The 15355-nt window shown below is 43.5% G+C and overlaps 1 protein-coding gene across 3 annotated transcripts in view; it reads right to left on the minus strand.

Moving 5' to 3' along the window:
- Positions 1-15355, minus strand: part of kdr (kinase insert domain receptor) — an 85808-nt gene that overhangs the window by 22985 nt on the left and 47468 nt on the right. For all 3 annotated transcript variants that reach the window (XM_033028901.1, XM_033028888.1, XM_033028894.1), the window contains 6 exons: positions 11591-11722; positions 6629-6735; positions 6067-6202; positions 4593-4697; positions 1520-1633; positions 209-297 (listed from right to left, as the gene is read on the minus strand). In XM_033028901.1, the coding sequence (XP_032884792.1) occupies positions 209-297; positions 1520-1633; positions 4593-4697; positions 6067-6202; positions 6629-6735; positions 11591-11722 (683 nt within the window). The remainder of the gene's footprint in view (positions 1-208; positions 298-1519; positions 1634-4592; positions 4698-6066; positions 6203-6628; positions 6736-11590; positions 11723-15355) is intronic.

The following is a 15355-nucleotide window of genomic DNA, read 5'->3' on the forward strand; positions in this document are numbered from 1 at the left end:
GTTATACTTTGCTTCTTTACGTTACAGCACTGTAAATGTGATAGCAGGAGTGTGAGCCATTAAGGGCATTTCTGAGGCGGTGAAAGACAAAGCATATGTGTTTCATTCAATTACTATTGAACTGAGGAACTTTTGTGAGTAAGTGAGTTGATTTCCGCCAGGAAAGCTCATAGAGCAGCAAATGTAAGAGGGAGCAACATGGATCTACCTTGTAAGGAATATAATCACTTCTCTTGCTTCTCAAATAATTTGACAGGTTACCATGCTTGCAATATTCAACAATCACCATCAGTGGACCTGTTGATAAAACAGCGGGATTTATAGTATGAATTATAGGACAGTAATGCACAATTTTCAATGGACAATATTCTATGGCATCAATGCAATAAAACACAAATCTTGCTACACAGTAGTATTTCATACCAGTTTGAGGAATATTAAAGGCTACTTACAGCAACAAGAATTAATTTGAAACATTTAACTTATCCCTTATTGTCATAGATCGTAACATTTCAACTATTTCTCTCTATGTCGCTGCTACCTAATCCGCTGCACAGTTCTTCTGTTTTCTGTTTTGTATCACTTCTGATAATACCTTTTTCCAGCGTCTAAATGTGTCCATCTACATCGTTAATATCTGTAACAGTGCCGATTTAAAGCAGCAAAAAAAGTGCGCGCTGTTCAGTAGAGCACACATGCTGTAATACACAATACATACTGTAATACACAATACATACTGTAATACACAATACATACTGTAATACACAATACATACTGTAATACACAATACATACTGTAATACACAATACATACTGTAATACACAATACAGAGGCACATTTCTGTCAATGCATAATTTTGAAGAAAACTGTGCGTAGATAGGAAATGGTGTGCAGTGCATTAGTAGATGATGTCTGACTAGGTGAAGGAGCATTGAGGTTTTCAGATACAGGAATGGGTTTGGTGGAGGAGACAAATCCTGTACCAGGCTACCTAATGCTGTTTTGAAAGTAATAGTAATATGCATTGTTCTATGTTCAGCATTATTTTCCTAACCTTCCTGCAAGTGTTCCTGCAGCTGTTATCAGACAACTGAACCATCCGATCATCAACTAGAGAGCAGTCTTGAGCCACCATCAACCTCATTGCAGACCTTCAGGCTATCTTTAATCAGAGTTTATCTTCCATTAAATATTATAGCTTTTATCCAGTATCTGTACACTGTGGATGGCTTGATTGTAATTATGTATCGCTGACAAAAAAATTCTCACTGTATCTACCGAGGTACAGTGACAATAAACTAAACTAAACTAAGTGTAAAAATGAACAATTGTTCTATCACTACCTCAGATGTATAAGCATGATGATTTTTACCCACCAACATTACACAAGATATAAACATAGTCAAGGTCGATTGGATTCTGTTCTGAAGTACTTATTTTATTGATTTTACGACAGAAAGTGTAACAAGTAAGCTGCTTTTCTGAAGTGGTTTACTGGTGATGATAGTGACTGACTCACCTCCCACTTTTGTGCAGGCTCCCAGCAGGTTCACCACATTGAGGTGATGGCCAATGTGAATGAGGATCTTCAATTCAGACATCAATGCTCTATGATCACTGGACGTTGCCCCTTCTGAAAATAGCATAACGTCATAAGGTCATAAGTGATAGGATCAGAATTAGGTCAGTCAGCCCATCAAGTCTCCTCCACCATTCAATCATGGCTGATCTATCTCTCCTTCCTAACCCCATTGTCCTGCCTTCTCCCCATAACCCTTGACATCCGTACTTATCAAGAATCTATCTATCTCTGCCTTAAAAATATCCATTGACGGCCTCCACAGCCATCTGTGGCAAAGAATTCCACAGATTCACCGCCCTCTGACTAAAGAAATTCTTCCTCATTTCCTTCCTAAAGGAACGACCTATAATTCTGAGGCTGTGACCTCTAGTACTAGACTCTCCCACTAGTGGAAACTTCCTCTCCACATCCACTCTAGCCAAGCCTTTCACTATTCGGTAAGTTTCAATTAGGTCACCCCTCATCCTTCTAAATTCCGGCGAGTACAGGCCCAATGTCATCAAACGCTCATCATATGTTAACCCACTCATCCTTCCTCAGATATGGTGCCCAAAATTGCTCACAATACTCCAAATGCAGCCTGACCAGTGCCTCAACATTACATCCCTGTTTTTGTATTCTAGCCCTCTTGAAATAAATTGCATCTGCCTTCCTTACTACCGATTCGACTTGCAAATTAACTTTTTGGGAATCCTGCACCAGCACTCCCAAGTCCCTTTGCACCTCCAATTTCTGAATTCTCTCCCCATTAGGAAAATAGTCTACGCCTTTATTCCTACTACCAAAATGCATAACTCCACACTTTGCTACACTATATTTAATCTGCCACTTCTCTGCCCACTCTCCCAACCTGTCCAGGTCCTTCTGCAGATTCCCTGCTTTCTTTACACTACTTGTCCCGCCACCTATGTTTGTATCATCTGCAAACTTGGCCACAAAGCCTTCAATCCCCTCTTCTAAGTCATTAATATACAACATGAAGAGTAGCGGCCCCAGCATTGACCCATTCGGAACTACGCTAGTAACTGGCAGTCAACCAGAAAAATCACTCTTTATTGCCACTCTTTGCCTTAGCAGACAGATAAGTGAAAACACACCTCCCTGTTGCAGACAAGGCCATTGCAAAAGATATGCATCCATCAATAGTGGGAGGCACTGGCTTTTATATGTGATGATACATCAAGTGTATTTGAATAAGGAAGTGTGGCTATTTATGAATACCACCAAAATCAGTTCCTTTCTACTCTCAGTGTTTGGACCTGTCAGGCACCTCAGCCCTCTGTGTGAAAGAGTCTCTGGTTCCTACATCGGCTCTATTAGCTACCTGAGACCGACAAGTTGGATGTGGAAGCAAGACATTCTCAATCCTGAGAAACTCCCTAAGAAGAACATTTTCAGACTAACGCTATCTTGTGCCGAGATACAATGTTTGTTTTCTACATGGAATGCAGTGCATTATTGTACAATGCTGTACACCAATATATCAGATACCCACAAATACTTGCAATAATAACAGTATTATTTCAAGAAAAATCCTAATACAGATATTAATTTTAAATTAATAGCCTTCAAACATTTTTGATTATTCCAGCAAATATTCACAATTGAGCAAAAACGCAACTTTCTGGAGGAACTCAACGGGTCCAGCCGTCTGTGGAGGGAACGGACAGGCAATGTTGTGGGTTGGGACCCTTTTTTCAGACTGATAATAGTAGGAGGGTGAATGCTGGAACAGAAACGTTGGACAAAACCTGGAACATGGTAAGTGGATACAGGTGAAAGGAGTTTTGAATGGCAGATGGGTAGAGTAAGTGTCTACAGGATGTAGATTGAAGAGGATATTCCATTAATGGTTCTCTAATGGAAGGTCACCACCTTTCCATTACAAAGCCATTGTTTCCAAGTGGGAGCAGAAGAGGCTCAAAGGCAAAAGGAATATAAGGAAAAGGGCCATCGAAAGGTGGAAAACATGAAACACGGTCCTTCAAACCAACCAGGTTAGATTATGTGGTGAGCCATGAAAAATGACATTGAGCATATCTTGGACAATCATCATGAGCAGAGAGAGTTGTGAGATAAAGTAGGTCCAATCCCTCACAGCAAGACTTTGTGTAGCAAAAGGGGCTTCCATGGTGCACAGGGTTCAAAAGGAGGAGCCAAAGCAAGTCCACTCACACAATAAAATGATATATTATAATGTAATATAATGTAAAGGCCCTGTCCCACTTATGTGTCCATGGCACGCAAATTACATGACCTCATCGTTGCGTTGAGGCGCACGGGCATCGTGTGGCTGCGTGGGGCCGGTCCCACTGAGAAGCGCGGAGGGGTATGTAGTTGTGCGCGGTATCGCGCTTCGCTCCGGGATTTTGTACCAAACTAAATCTTCGCTCGCCACCGGCCTGTCGCGTAACTGACGGCCAAAGTGGGACAGGCCCAAGACTCTGGCGTGGTGCAGCGTCTCACCTCCAACAGCAGCTGAAGCAGGCAAACGATCGTCAAACTCAACCTGGGGCTCAAGGCCATTGCGGTCCGGATCCGCCCCCACGCCTACTCCCAGAGGGGGGCCAAGAAAATTGAAGATAGACACAAAATGCAAGAGTAACTCATCAGGACCAGCAGCATCTCTGGAGAGAAGGAATGGATGACGTTTCGGGTCAAGACCTTTCTTTCAGACTGAAGATGGGTCTCGACCCGAAACATCACCCATTGCTTCTCTCCAGAGATGCTGCCGGTCCCCCGAGTTACTCCTGCATTTTGTGTCCATCTTCAAATGACGTCACGTGCTCCAAACAGCTGTGCGGGCGCATGATGATGCGCGTGACTCTCGCGGGACTGTCGCGCCTCAACGCGACGACTAGGTCACGTGATTAGCATGCCAAGGACATGTAAGTGGGACAGGGGCTTAAGTACGTAAGCATTTTAAACGTGCTGTAAAAACCAACCATTAGAGGTAGAATGGCATTAAAATTCCATATTTCAGGAAGAATTCTTTCTCATTGTCAATTACCTTTCAACATTTTAACAGCAACAGTTTTGCATGTTGAGGATTTTTCGATATTAAACGCAGCTGCTTCAACCACTTTGCCAAAAGCTCCACGACCCAATGGTTTTCCTGATTAAAGAATGAAAATTATAATGTCATCATTAATTCAGTACTTTGAAATGGTCCTGAATGTAAATTGGTCTGACACCAGATTTCTAAACAAATTCCCTCTTCTGATCTCTGTCTGGGAGGATATTGCCAGTGGACAATGAATGTCCATTTGAGACTTTGAATGAAAATTATACAAGATATGTAATACAATGTTTTCAGATAATTCTGCTCACCAAATAAAGAGGATATACTGAAGACAAACCAAATGCAGTTTTTCTAATGGAGTTGCTGTACACTGAACTTACAGTTTTAGCACAACTGCAGCAACATATCATCAAATCTGAGCAAATCTGTATTTGCAGTGTTATCACTACCTTTGGTAAATAGGAAAACAATCATCGTGCAAACTGTCTTGTTCTATTCCAACCATGTACTTCACAGCTTTCTCAATTATAATTTGTAATGCCCACACAAGATAGCCTGAAATGTTATCCCTGCATCATGTTAACAATATAGTGTATTGCAGTGGTCATCTAAGTAACAATATGTGTATCTTTTGGACCTATCCCACTTAGGGGACACACACGCACGCGCGCGCACACACGCACGCACGCACACGCACACGCACACGCACACGCACACAAGGGGGGGCGGGCAGGGCAAGCGAGAGGGAGCACTGTCTGAAATTCACTGTGCAAAGCCAAGGTGATACAGTCACACAGCGCGATGAACAAGAGGGTTGGTGCTGTAATTAAGACGGCTAGCACAGTAAGTCCTTTAAAAGAGGGGAGGGAGAGGGGGGGGGGACAAGGGGGAAGAAGGGGGGAAGAAGGAGTACAGACAACTTTTAAGAAGCCAGACAACTTTTAATAAGCCAGAGATACACAGCTGTGAAGTTCGGCGGAAATTTAACATTACCGGTCGGTTATCCTTGGTTCTGAAAACTGGTGCTTACGTTTTTTTTCCCCAATGAGCCAATGAAAATGACCAGTTTGCAAAGGCGATTAACTAAAACCACCTACGACTACCTTGACTACCTCCAACTACATGGCGACCTCACTACCACTGCATCTACCACTACAGGAGTATCGATTATCTCCATGGCGACCAATATTTGGTCACAGAAACATTTTCAACATGTTGAAAAATTTGCGGCGACCATACTGAGGCTGCGACTAATTCCCAGAATGCGACCATGAAGGAGACTCACCAAAGACGACCAGCAAACATGTGGCTAGCATGTGGCGACTGCATAGTCTCCTGCACTCGCCTAAAATGTCGCCTAAGTGGGACAGGCCCATTAGTCTTTCAATGCATGAATTTGTATGCACAGTTTATTCCAAAGAGGGAATAAAAATTACATTAAAGTAGGAGTGGGGAATCTTACCCAATTTAAGTCTATCACTTGGAAACTCCCATTTGCTGGCATCATACGACAGCTGTTCATACTGTTTATCCGTGGATTCTTCATCGGGGTCTAAGATGATTGATAAGTAGCCTGTTTTCAGTTCCGCGACACTGCGCTGGAGAAGAACAACAACTCAAAGTTACTTTATCCGCTCGCCTAGTGTCAACAGAATGACACAGAGCAGTCAACGATCCAGAAATAAATGTTGCCAAACAAACAAAAGCGTACACACACGAGCCAAACTGAACATGCACGCCTCGCTTGCGATGACTTCAGCTTTCACTGTGATGCAGTTTGTCGGGCCTGTGAACATGCAGGATGGGCAATAAGGCTTTTTTCTTTTACATGAATGACAATTCCAATTAACAAACACATTAGTCATTCCTTCGTTAAGTCATGCAGCGGCATTATGGGGAGCAAGAAAAATTTGTGCACGTTGCTTTAAACAGAAAGAAAACGCCGACATGGGAGAGCAACAGTCAGTTTTCATTTGTCAGACAGTGCAAGCTCTCTCAGGACAATGGTGGGATTGTTTTATTACCCGCTTTATTTTTCGAATGATGATTATTAGAAGCAGCCAAAAGAACATGGCAATCACTCCGGTGCCAATCAAGATAATCAGCTCAACATTTGTCTTTTCGTCGACTCCTAGGAAAAAAAGGGAATAATCTGTTCAGATTTGTGCTGGTTCAGCAGGTTACAGATGGGTGGGAGTTTATTGAGAAACAGATTAATAGCACAGATATATCCTGCATTAGGAGTGAAACAGCAGGGAGGTCGATGGATTAAAGTGAGCTTGTTACATATAAATATTGTCAAGTAAAAACAAATCTAATTTAATCTACTGATACATTGGATAATACAAAATACCGTTTGCCATAATACAGTTTAGTATATGCCTGAATTAATAATGTAAGAAACAGCATGGAAACAGGTCACCAAATCAACGCTGACCATCGATCATTCGTTCACACTTGTTTATGTTATCCCACTTTCACATCCATTCCCTACACTGGGGACAATTTACAGAGGCCAATGAACCCACAAATCCGCACGTCTTTGGGATGTGGCAGGAAACTGCAGCACCTGGAGGAAGCCCACATGGTCACAGGGTGAACATGCAAACTCCACACAAACAGCAGTCGAGGTCGGGTTTGAAGCTGGTGTGTGGTCCTGTGAGGCACCTGCTCTACCAGCAGTGCAACTGTGTCATAGGACAAGTAATCCATGACAGAAATCCAGAATGTGAATCAAAATATTTTAAAAGCTTGTCTCCAATAAATATGAAGATAGAGTGCTGTGGATGCAGGGAAGGTGTGAGGGGTGCAGGATGGTGGAGGAACTATGATCTTGCGTAAGTGTTTGAAGGCAATAATAATAATAATAATAATAATGCATTTTATTTGCTGGCGCCTTTCTGGACACCCAAGGACACCTTACAGGACATAAAATCACAATACATTTATCAATATTAAAATCAAGTTGATTAAAAAACAAAAAAAACAAAAACAAAAAAAAAAATACACAAAACATTTTAAGTCATTAAAATCAGGGTGAACATGGTGGAAGTTATGTCGGGTATGCTAATCTAAACAGGTGTGTTTTGAGATGCGATTTGAATTGATCGATAGTGTCCAGGTGACGGATGGGAGGTGGGAGAGTGTCCCAGAGACGTGGGGCAGAGCAGCTGAAGGCTCTGGCACCCATGGTGCTGAGTCTAAATGTGGGGACAGTTATAATTGCAGCTGAGGAGGAACGAAGTGACCGGGAAGGAGTGTATGGTAGCAGCAGGTCAGAGAGGTATTGGGGAGCAATGTGGTGTAGGGCTTTGAAGGTCAGCAGTAAAATCTTGTAGTTAATCCGGTGGTGCACAGGGAGCCAGTGGAGCTGAGTGAGGATGGGTGTGATGTGGTCTGATGATCTGGTGCGGGTGATGATCCGGGCTGCAGAGTTCTGAATGCATTGGAGGCGATGAAGAAGTTTATTGTAGGTGCAAGTGAGGAGGGTGTTGCAGTAATCGATGCGGGATGTGACCAGAGCGTGGATGAGGACTTTTGTATTGTCTTTGGAGAGGGAGGGGCGGAGTCTGGAGATGTTGCGGAGATGAAAGTATGCAGAGCGTGTGATACTGCTGATGTGGGGGCCAATGGAAAGTGTACTGTCCAGAATGACGCCGAGACTTTTGACATGGGAGGAGGTGGGTGTGGGTGAGCCATCAACTGAAATGGTGAACGGGTGGGTTTTGGAGAGTGTGGACTTTGAGCCAATTAGCATGATTTCTGTTTTATTTCCATTGAGTTTTAGAAGGTCGAGTGACATCCAATTGCTGATAGCTTGAAGACAGGTGGTGAGGGCAGCTGGGGGAAGGGAGGTGTTTGGTTTTGTGGATAGGTAAAGTTGTGTATCATCGGCATAGCAGTGAAAATTGATTCCAAAATGACGGAGAATATTGCCAAGAGGTTGAATATAGATGATAAAAAGCAGTGGCCCCAGCACCGATCCCTGAGGAACACCATGGGTGACTGTGGCAGTTGTGGATGTGACTTTATTTCCCTGGATGAACTGTTTTCTGTCGTGCAGATAGGACCTGAACCAAAGTAGTGCATTGTTGTTGATGGCGGTGGCAGATAGACGTTCCAGAAGAATTGGGTGGGAGATGGTGTCAAAGGCTGCTGTGAGGTCGAGGAGGATAAGGATGAATAAGTGGCCGGTGTCAGCTGCGAGAAGGAGATCATTTGTAATTTTTACCAAGGCTGTTTCAGTGCTGTGATTGTGGCGAAAACCAGGCTGAAATGGTTCATAGAGGTTATTGTTTTGAAGGTGGACTTGAAGTTGTGTCGCTACTGTCCTTTCCAGAAGTTTAGTGATGAATGGGAGGTTGGAGATGGGGCGGTAGTTATTTGGATTGTTTGGATCAGAACCTGTTTTTTTTAGAATCGGGGTGATGTTTTGAGAGATGTAGGGACAGTAGCAGTTGATAGGGAGGAGTTAATTATGGACGTTATGATGGGTGAGATAGAGGGCAGACAGGATTTAACCAGGACAGTAGGGATGGGATCAAGCAAGCAGGAGGAGTTCTTGGACTTGGTGATGAGTTTAGTTATTTCTTCAACTGTTGGAAGCTGGAAAGTAGATAGGGTGGAGAGTGGGGAGTCCAGTGTGGAAGTCCAGGGTGGGCTGTTGTGAGCAGAAGCTGAGAAAGAGTTCAATTGGTGATGAATGCTGGTGATTTTGGTACTGAAGAAGTCCAAAAACGTATTACACTGAGCAGTGGAGGTGAGGTGATTCGAGGTTTCAGGAGGCTTAAGTAGTTTGTTGACAGTGGAGAATAAAGTCCGAGTGTTATTTTCACTGTTGTTGATGATGTTGGCGTAGTAGGAGGATTTAGCAGCAGTCAGGGCATCTTTATATGAGAGAAGATGATCTGTATGCATTTGGTGGTGAATAGTTAGTCCACTTTTCTTTGTAAGTCTCACCAGACGCCGGCCCACCATTTTCATATGGCGGAGTTCAGGAGTGTACCACGGAGATGACCTGCTAAAAGAGACTGTACGGGTTTTCAGAGGAGCCAAGGAGTTTAATGAGTGGGATAAACAGTCATTGTAGTGATCAACCAGGTTAGCAATGCAGAGTGGGGGGGAAGTAAATGACAATAAATTTGTATATTGTATAGTAGGATGAAGATGAGTTACTGATTAGTCTGTTGAGTTCCACTTGATTAATGTTTTTCACATTACGGAAGGATATGGTGCACTTCAGATTGCGTTTAGGGAGTGGCAGATTAATATCAAAAAGGACAGTTTTATGGTCTGAAATGGGAAGCTCTGTAGATTTAAGATTGTATGGTGTCACTCCAGAGCAACAGACTAAATCTAAAATATGGCCTTTATTATGGGTTGGGAAATCGATGTACTGAGTGAGGCCAAAACTATCCAGAACAGAAATAAAATCTTTAGTAAATGTGTCAGTATGTTTATCTAAATGAATATTGAAATCACCCATTAAAATGACATTGGGAGACATGGCACATAGGTCAGATAAAATAGCAGTGAGTTCGCTAATAAAAACTGTAGAAGGCTTTGGAGGACGATAGATAGGCACTATGAGGGTGGGTATACACCCATGTAGTTGAGCAGTCAGGATTTCGAACGAGGATGGCTCTGTGACTGAGACTGACGAGATCTTGAGATTCTCGCGATAGAGCAGTGCAAGACCCCCTCCTCTCCCGGAAGCGCGGGGTTTGCAGATGTAAACAAACTCAGGAGGTATGGCTTGGTTGAGGTGGAGGTAATCATCAGGCTGTTGCCAAGTCTCAGTAAGACACAGAAAGTCAAGTTTTGAATCCGAGCACAACAGGATTGATGGTTAATAGATGAGTGTCTGTGTTAGATGATTACAGAATCCTTTGATTAATATTTGAATCATTTGGTGCAAGCCTTGGAATCTAGAATGGGTTTTTAATAATAATAATAATAATAATAATAATAATAATAATAATAATAATAATAATAATAATAATAATAATACATTATACTTATGGGCGCCTTTCAAGACCCCTCAAGGACACCTTACAAAATTTAGTAAACAGATTACAAAACATGTAAGCGGAATGAAACAAAACAAAAAAAATAAAAATAAAAATAGTGAAGACATCAACAATACACAATTCAAAGAGAGAGCAGCGGCAGCTAACCGCGCCAGCGTTCACTCTCCCTTTCCGCAGCCATCTTGGAAACGGAACAATACGAATCTTTAACATAAAACATCCCGCCACAATGGTTACCATTATGAGGGAAGGCACAATGTCCAGTCCTCAACCACAGTTCACCCATAGTCGGGCCTATTGAGGCCTCCACAGTTGCCTCTATGGAGGCCCGATGTTCCAGGCCGTTCTCGCCGGGTGCTGTTGCTCCGGCGTCGGGAGAGTCCTCACAGCGGCTTGGGACACCTGGAACGGCCGCTTCCTTACCGGAGACCGCGGCTTCCGAAGCCGACAAGGCTGCGACGGTTGGAGCTCCACCACTGGCGATCTCATCGAGAGATCCCAGGCTCCAGATGTTAAAGACAGCGCCGCCACCCGCAGCTGCCCGCTCCACAGACCCGCAGCTCCGCGATGTTATTCTCGGCAGTCTCAGCTCACCATGAAAGGTTATATTGTACTGACATGGTGCTTTGTGTGTATAACATGTCACATTACTATAATACCACTGGCCTTGGAGCAAAAAGCCAATAATAAAAATAATAATTGTAAAACAAACTACATTCAGTAATTAATTCACTTTAATGAATGAAATTAGAGATCAAATCATTAATTCACCACACCAATGTAATATTGTGAGAAATTCACAATTATTATATTTGAACTACTCGCCAGATGGATAGCTTGGTGCAACCATTGCTTTCTACTTAAAATAACATTTAGTAACATTTAATGCTGCATGCTAGATGGTACGTAAATATGAGCCATATGGCATGTGGATGCAAGGAGATTTGTTCTTCTAACCTTCTACAGCAATTGCAGCATAGGTCTCAGCACAGCCCTGCAGATTGCAAGCCTCACACTTGTACACCCCTTCATCTTCTTTCTTCGGTCTCTGGATGGTCAAAGTCCTGTTCAGCTCGCCGAGAACAATGCCTGATAATGAAGAGGCACAAGGGGTTGGGTCAATAAAACTCAATTTCCTGCACAACTCACAATGTCGCAATTCACAGTGGTGACAAATGACAGAATTTGCTAAATAACAAGGCACCAAAAAAAAATAATAGTCACGTTGCCAAGTCCTGCTTTTTTCTACTACTTCTTATTGTACATTATTTCTAAAGTTTACACATTTATCTTGACTTTCTATAGAAATCGCGAATATGTACTTGCTGTCATTGTAAATCAAAGAAAAATCGCAGATGCTGTACATCTCAAATAAAAGTAGAAAATGCTGGAAACACTCAGCAGTCAAGTATTTATTCTGAAGCATTAAGAATGATATCTGTGCTACTTCCTGCGCTCATTAAAATGTGAAAATTTCATAATTTGTGCTGCCAATTTCCCTGATTTCATTTTAACTTGTTCAGTCTCTTAGAAACAGAAAAATAGGTGCAGGAGTAGGCCATTCGCCCCTTCGAGCCAGCACCGCCATTCAATATGATCATGGCTGATCATCAAAAATCAGTACCCCGTTCCTGCTTTTCCCCCATATCACTTAATTCCCTTAACTCTCTCTTAAATACTCCAGCGAATCTGCCTCCACTGCCTTCTGTGGCAGAGAATTCCACAGAATTCACAACTCTCTGGGTGAAGTTTTTTTCCATCTCAGTCCTAAATGACCTACCCCTCTCATCCTTCTAAATTCCAGTGAATACAAGCCTAGTCGGCCCATTCTTTCATCATATGTCAGTCCTGCCATCCCAGGAATTAACATGATGAACCTACGCTGCACTTCCTCAATAGTAATAATGTCCTTCCTTAAATTAGGAGACCAAAATTGCACACAATACTTCAAGTGCGGTCTCACCAGGGCCCTGTACAACTGCAGTAGGACTTTGTTGCTCCTAAACCCAGATCCTCTCGTAATGAAAGCCAACATGCCATTAGCTTTCTTCACTGCCTGCTCTACCTGCATGCTTACTTTCAGTGACTGATGTACAGTCTCTTTGCACTTCCCCTTTTCCTAAACTGACACCATCCAGGTAATAATCTGCCTTTCTGTTCTTGCCAACAAAGTGGATAACCTCACATTTATCCACATTATACTGCATCTGCCATGCATCAGCCCACTCACCCAACCTGTCCAAGTCATGCTGTAGCCTCATAGCATCCTCCGCGCAGCTCACACTGCCACCCAACATTGTGTCATCCGCAAACTTGGAGATGTCATTTAATTCCCTCATCTAAATCATTAATATATATTGTAAATAAATGGGGTCCCAGCACCGAGCCTTGAGGCACCCCACTAATCACTGTCTGCCATTCTGCAAAAAAGACCCGTTAATTCCTACTCTTTGCTTCATGTCTGCCAACCAGTTCTCTATCCATGTCAATACCCTACCCCCAATACCATGTCCTCTAATTTTTCACACTAATCTCTTGTGTGGGACCTTGTCAAAGGCTTTTTGAAAGTCCAAATACACCTTTTTCCGTCTCTTTCCACATCTCAGGGGATAGGTTAGTAACTACATCCATCACAAGCCCACAGATTCCCATAACTATTCTGACTATAATTCCTCCTCCTCTGCCATTCCATTCATCAATTCCTCTGTCTCCATTGCATTTGTTCTCACAACAAGACTCTCAGTTCAGGTTTCTTCAAGATGTTTTCCTTTTTCCCTGCTACTACAGTTAGATATCTTCTAGACAGCACCACTGGAGAACATGGAATGGTGACGTTTTGGGACGAGACCCTTCTTCAAACTGTTGGGGCCTGACCTGAAACGTCACTTATTCATGTTCTCCAGGCATGCTGAGTTACTCCAGCACTTTGTGTCTTTCCTTGGTAAACCAGCATCTGAGGTTCCTTGTTTCAAAATCTTGGTTCTGCCCTTCAAGTTGATTGTCACTATAACTCTCCATCACACTCCCTTTTGCCTTGTATCTATGTGCCCTCGTATAAGCTGCCCTAATTCACCTATCAAACACATGATTTCACAAGCAGCTTGTCAGTAGTGCAACCCTGGCATCATCTATCTATCTATCTATTATTATATAAAACTCTCGCCCCAGATTCCGAAACGGAACTCCGTCCGGCTGCCTGCCTGCCTTTCGATTCGTTCCCGCCGTGCGATGTCACAATGCCCGATGCTCGCAGACGTCCAATCGCGATGCCCGAGGCTCGCAGACGTCCAATCGGAATGGATCCATTTACATGTACGGCTTCCGGCCTGGCTTCCGGCCACATTTCTTCCATTGATTCCCTGCAACTCCGAAACCAGACGCAGAATCGCCGACATCTTTTCCATTTCGGTAGAGATTTCACTTTTCTTTCTAAGTATCCGCTCCTCATTACATTCCGTCGTGTTTAAGTACACGTTTTTAATCAAATCCCTCCCCCCCCCCCCCCCAAATATTTCATAACTAAACTGGCTTCTCACTCATAGATTCAGCTTCAGCACCAGCCCCTGCTGAACGTTCCATCGTGTGATGTCACAATGCCCAATGCTCACAGATGTCCAATCGGAATGGATTCATTTACATATGCCTATGCAGGAGCCCAAGCCCATGGTGAACGTTCCATCGTGTGATGTCACAATGCCCAATGCTCAAATACATCGTTGCCATAGAGAGGGAGTACAGAGAAGGTTCACCAGACTGATTCCTGGAATGTCAGAACTTTCAAATGAAGAAAGACTGGATAGACTCGCCTTGTACTCACTAGATTTTAGAAGATTGAGGGGGTATCTTATAGAAACGCTTAAAATTCTTAAGGGGTTGGACAGGCTAGATGCAGGAAGATTGTTCCGGATGTTGGGGAAGACCAGAACAAGGGGTCAAAGTTTAAGGATAAGGGGGAACGCTGAATCGCCGACATCTTTTCCATTTTGGTAGAGATTTCACTTTTCTTTCTAAGTATCCGTTCCTCATTACATTTCGACGTGTTTAAGTGTACGTTTTAATCAAATCCTTACCCCCCCCCCCGCCCACCCCCCAAAATTTCAAAACTAAACTGGCTTCACACCCACAGTGGCTTCACCAGCCCCAGCCCCTGGTGAACGTTCCATCGTGTGATGTCACAATGCCCAATGCTCAATGACATCGTTGCCATAGAGAGGGATTACAGAGAAGGTTCACCAGACTGATTCCTGTTATGTCAGAACTTTCACCACTTAAAAGTGTAATGCCCCAACGCAAAAGTGTAATGCCTCCTCCCCCCCCCCCACCCCCCCCAGTTTTTGAAATAAAAACTGGCTTCTCACCCATACAAGCAGCCATTTCGGTAGACATTTCACTTTCCCTTCCAGCTATCCACTCCTCATTACATTTCGTTATGTTTATGTCCATTTTTTTCATTAAAACCTTCTCCTCCCCCCCCCCCCCCCCCTCACTCATTTTGTCGCCTCCTGCTGGCCAGCGACCATAACGGCTGCTGGCGCCCGCAGCAAACCCTCACGCAACGCCATTTAAAAACGGCCTTTCGGGAACGGCTCTACTTCGAGGACCACGTCTCCCGTGGGGGCTGCGGGTAGGCAACGGCTGCGTTGGGGCATTACACTTTTAAGGCTCTGTGTGTGGGGATGCTTCGTGTGTGTGATGCCGCCCCGCCGCCCTCCCCCCCCCCCC

This window comes from Amblyraja radiata, chromosome 1, assembly GCF_010909765.2.
Source record: "Amblyraja radiata isolate CabotCenter1 chromosome 1, sAmbRad1.1.pri, whole genome shotgun sequence".
Classification (NCBI taxonomy): domain Eukaryota; kingdom Metazoa; phylum Chordata; class Chondrichthyes; order Rajiformes; family Rajidae; genus Amblyraja; species Amblyraja radiata.